The sequence below is a fragment of the Otolemur garnettii genome, unplaced genomic scaffold (assembly GCF_000181295.1).
Source record: "Otolemur garnettii isolate 467f Iridium unplaced genomic scaffold, OtoGar3 scaffold00012, whole genome shotgun sequence".
Taxonomy (NCBI): Eukaryota; Metazoa; Chordata; class Mammalia; order Primates; family Galagidae; genus Otolemur; species Otolemur garnettii.
The window spans coordinates 19,317,208-19,320,738 of record NW_003852407.1 but is presented as its reverse complement, the minus strand read 5'-3'; the positions used below and the strand labels follow the sequence as shown (position 1 = coordinate 19,320,738).

Sequence of the window (3,531 nt, the reverse complement as noted above, 5' to 3'; positions counted from 1 at the left end):
AAAAAAAAAAAGATTAGTGTCATTAAGGTAATTTGGTTGGGAAATAATTTAGTCATGGAACTTGACCTTTAGAAATGCTTTTCCATATAGATGGTTTTGGTAACATAATCCTATGTTATTTTAATACTCAATAATTATATAACATATGATTGTTTACATTTGTTTAATTTGAATCAATCTGTTTCTTATAGACATGTCCTATTTGTGTGTCTCTTCCTTGGGGAGATCCTAGCCAGATAACTAGAAATTTTGTTAGTCATCTGAATCAAAGACATCAGTTTGATTATGGAGAATTTGTGGTAAGTGAATTGTTCATGTTTAAGAAAATACTGTTTAAATATTCTAGTTAGGGCAGCACCTGTGGCTCAGTGGGTAGGGCCCTGGCCCCATATACCAAGGGTGGCGGGTTTGAACCCAGCCCTGGCCAAACTACAACAAAAAATACCCGGGCATTGTGGCGAGTGCCTGTAGTCCCAACTACTTGGGACGCTGAGGCAAGAGAATCACCAAGCCCAGGAGTTGGAAGTTGCTGTGAGCTGTGATGCCACTGCACTGTACTGAGGGTGATAAAGTGAGACTCTGTCTCCAAAAAAAAAAAATAAATAAATACTCAGGTTAAATTTTTTAATCTAGACTTGAGTTTTGGGGCAAGTTGTATCATAGTGGATGGTTTTAAAGCTAGTCTTTAGTTTCTAATAATAATATTGGTAAACTTTAGTTTGTAGAAGTAATGCAAATTGTTGCAGTTTGGTGGGGGCCAGTTTTGAACCTACCATCCTCCGTATATGGGGCCAGTGTGAAGTGATGCAAATTGAACTTACTTTCTACTTTCTGTACTAGACAGAGAGTTCATAGAGGAAGCTCAAACCCCAAAATAAATAAAATGATGATTTGCACGAAAATTCTATCTGGAAAATTGTACCTGTTAGGGAAGTAAAATTGGTACAACATATGAAGGAAGATGTATGTCCCATGTAGTGTAAATTGCTCATTAAACCCACTGTAATAGATTTCTCACATCTAGTGTGTGAGACACATTCTTTTTAAAAATGAAGGAACTTGATTATCAGGTAAAACCAGTTGAGTTATTTAACAGGATGAGTAAAGGAAGTTATATAATGTAAAAAGGATCCCCAAACAAAATGTGGGGTTAATTTTTGCTTTCCAAATGTGTGTGATAATTTGTTCTAAAATTAATTATAACTTCTGTTTTATTAATTGTGAAGTTGCCTATTATTCAATTTCTGTGTAAGTAAAACCTTACTTAAGATTAACCCTGACAGAGTGGCTATTATTTTCCAATTTAGGTAAGGACAGGCATGTGAAATTCTCAAAATGGCATGAATAAAAATCTTTGTCCTTTAATGCTGAATTTTATTTTTTTTGCCATCCAATGTTGAAATTACATCAGTCTTAATAATTTTGTGGAATTTGCATTTTTTAGTTTCCTATTTTAAAATAACAATTCAAATGTATTTAAGATTCAAGTGTACTCTATTGCTTACTTCATATTTTTGAAGTAATTGGATTATTATTCTCATTGTAAGAAAGGTTACTGTGTCTGGAAAACTATGGAAGTATTTTGTGGGGTACTTTGGATCTAATTGTGAGATTGTTTTCTCTTGCCATAGAAAAATTTGTAGATTTAAGTCTTTGAGATTGTCAAGTAGAAGCCTTGATATATTTTAAAAGGAAATCCTGACATAAAATTGATAGTAGATAGAATTTTTAAAGTTAAGGAGTAGTTTTATAACTATGATAGAGTGAGTTGTAGTTTTTAGCTTCACATATGATCATGAAGCCATTGTCTAAACTCAGTTCTTCATACGTGTTTATTTTGTGCATCTGTAGTCTCTATTTATAAATGTTTGCCTTTGGGATGTTGGTTCTTATCCCAGCCCTTGCACGAGGTATTTTCGAGATCATTACTGGGCATAATTTTTACCGTACACAATAGATTATGAATACCTCTAGGTCAAGGGTTGTGATTTATGTATTTTATATTCCTCTGAACCAGCACAGCAAGCAAGGGCTTAATAAATATTTGTTATATAAGAGAAGAAGTGATATTCATGTTATTAAAATAACATAGAACAAATACCCTTGCCCAAATGAGGATTAAATTTACCATCTGACTTAGGTTTTCCAATTCTATAAATCTAAAATTGGTTGACTTATTTTCAAAAAATTAGTTTACTTTCAGATATATTTGGCATTCTTCTCTAGAGATGACACAAAGTGTATTACTTATAATTGTTTGTTATAATTAACTTCACTTTTTTTTTTTTTTAATTTAAAGAGATGAGATCTTGCTGTGTTGCCTAAACTGTCCCCAAACTTCTGCACCCAAGTGATTCTCCCTTTGTATCCTCTTGAGTAGCTGGGACCACAGACTTAGACCACCACTCCTAGCTTTACAGTTGACTGCACCTTTATTTTTTTGAGACAGTCTCAAGCTGTTGCCCTGGGTAGTGCTGTGACGTTACAGCTCACAGCAACCTCAAACTCTTCAGTTTAAGTGATTCTCTTGCCTCAGCCACAATGCCCAGCCATTTTTTGGTTGCAGTTGTCATTGTTGTTTAGCAGGCCCAGGCCACCCTCGCTGAGCTACTCATTGAGCTATGGTCACTGAGACAGTTGATTGCACTTTTTGATTAATGGCTTATCATAAGGCACTACTGTGACTCTCAAATTTAATTCTCTGCTTATCCTATTAGCTATTCCTAAATAATTACAAGTGAACTTAATTTTTATCAAAGTTCAGGTATTTAAATCTTATATTTTATTTATTTTATTTTTCAACAACTATTGTCTGTTACATTTTATTTTTTGAGATAGGGGGTCTCATAACATTGTCCTAGTTGGTGTTGAGCTCCTGGACTCTAGTAATCTACTTGTCTCAGTCTTTTGAGTAGCTGGGATTTACAGGCATGCACCATCATCCCTGGCTAAATTGCACACTGCATGGTTTACAGTGTACCATCTTGAGTGTATACATATCAAAATACATAATATATTGGTTAAATTTCTGAGTAGTTATATTTTTCCTGTTGACATGTTAATGTTGTTATTTGTAGAATCTTCAGCTAGATGAGGAAACACAATATCAAACTGCTGTTGAAGAATCTTTTCAAGTAAACATCTGAAGGCTGTATGCGTCTTTGCATCTTTGTTACCTGCAAGTGCCATCTTTAAGGGGAAAATGACATGAAGTCACTGTTTCAGTAACTTGATGTGTATATTAATAAAAGTAATTCAGTCTCTTGTTTTAGTTTTTGATTGAAAAATAAAGGTGGGCCATCTAAAAATTTCATCCTCTTGATAAGTTAAAAAATTAAGTTTATGACATTAGCTTCAAAAGCAAAAAAAAAAAAAGAATTATATTTCACTAATGTAATTGTGAAAAGGGAATCCCTGTTGTACTTTCTTTTTTTTATACATTCTTTAATTTTTCATTATTATGTTGCTTTTGAAATTTGGTGCTTTTCTTCCCATTTACTTTATTGGTACACAGATAACACACAGTAGCAA

General features: G+C 33.5%; 1 protein-coding gene across 5 annotated transcripts in view; it reads left to right on the top strand.

The window, feature by feature from the left end:
* RNF138 (ring finger protein 138) overlaps positions 1-3,261 on the top strand; it is a 30,277-nt gene extending 27,016 nt beyond the window's left edge. For all 5 annotated transcript variants that reach the window (XM_023510219.1, XM_003784758.3, XM_023510218.1 and 2 more), the window contains 2 exons: positions 192-299; positions 3,078-3,261. In XM_023510219.1, coding sequence (XP_023365987.1) covers positions 192-299; positions 3,078-3,146 — 177 coding nt within the window. In that variant the 3' untranslated portion in view covers positions 3,147-3,261. The remainder of the gene's footprint in view (positions 1-191; positions 300-3,077) is intronic.
* Positions 3,262-3,531: the final 270 nt, after the last annotated feature.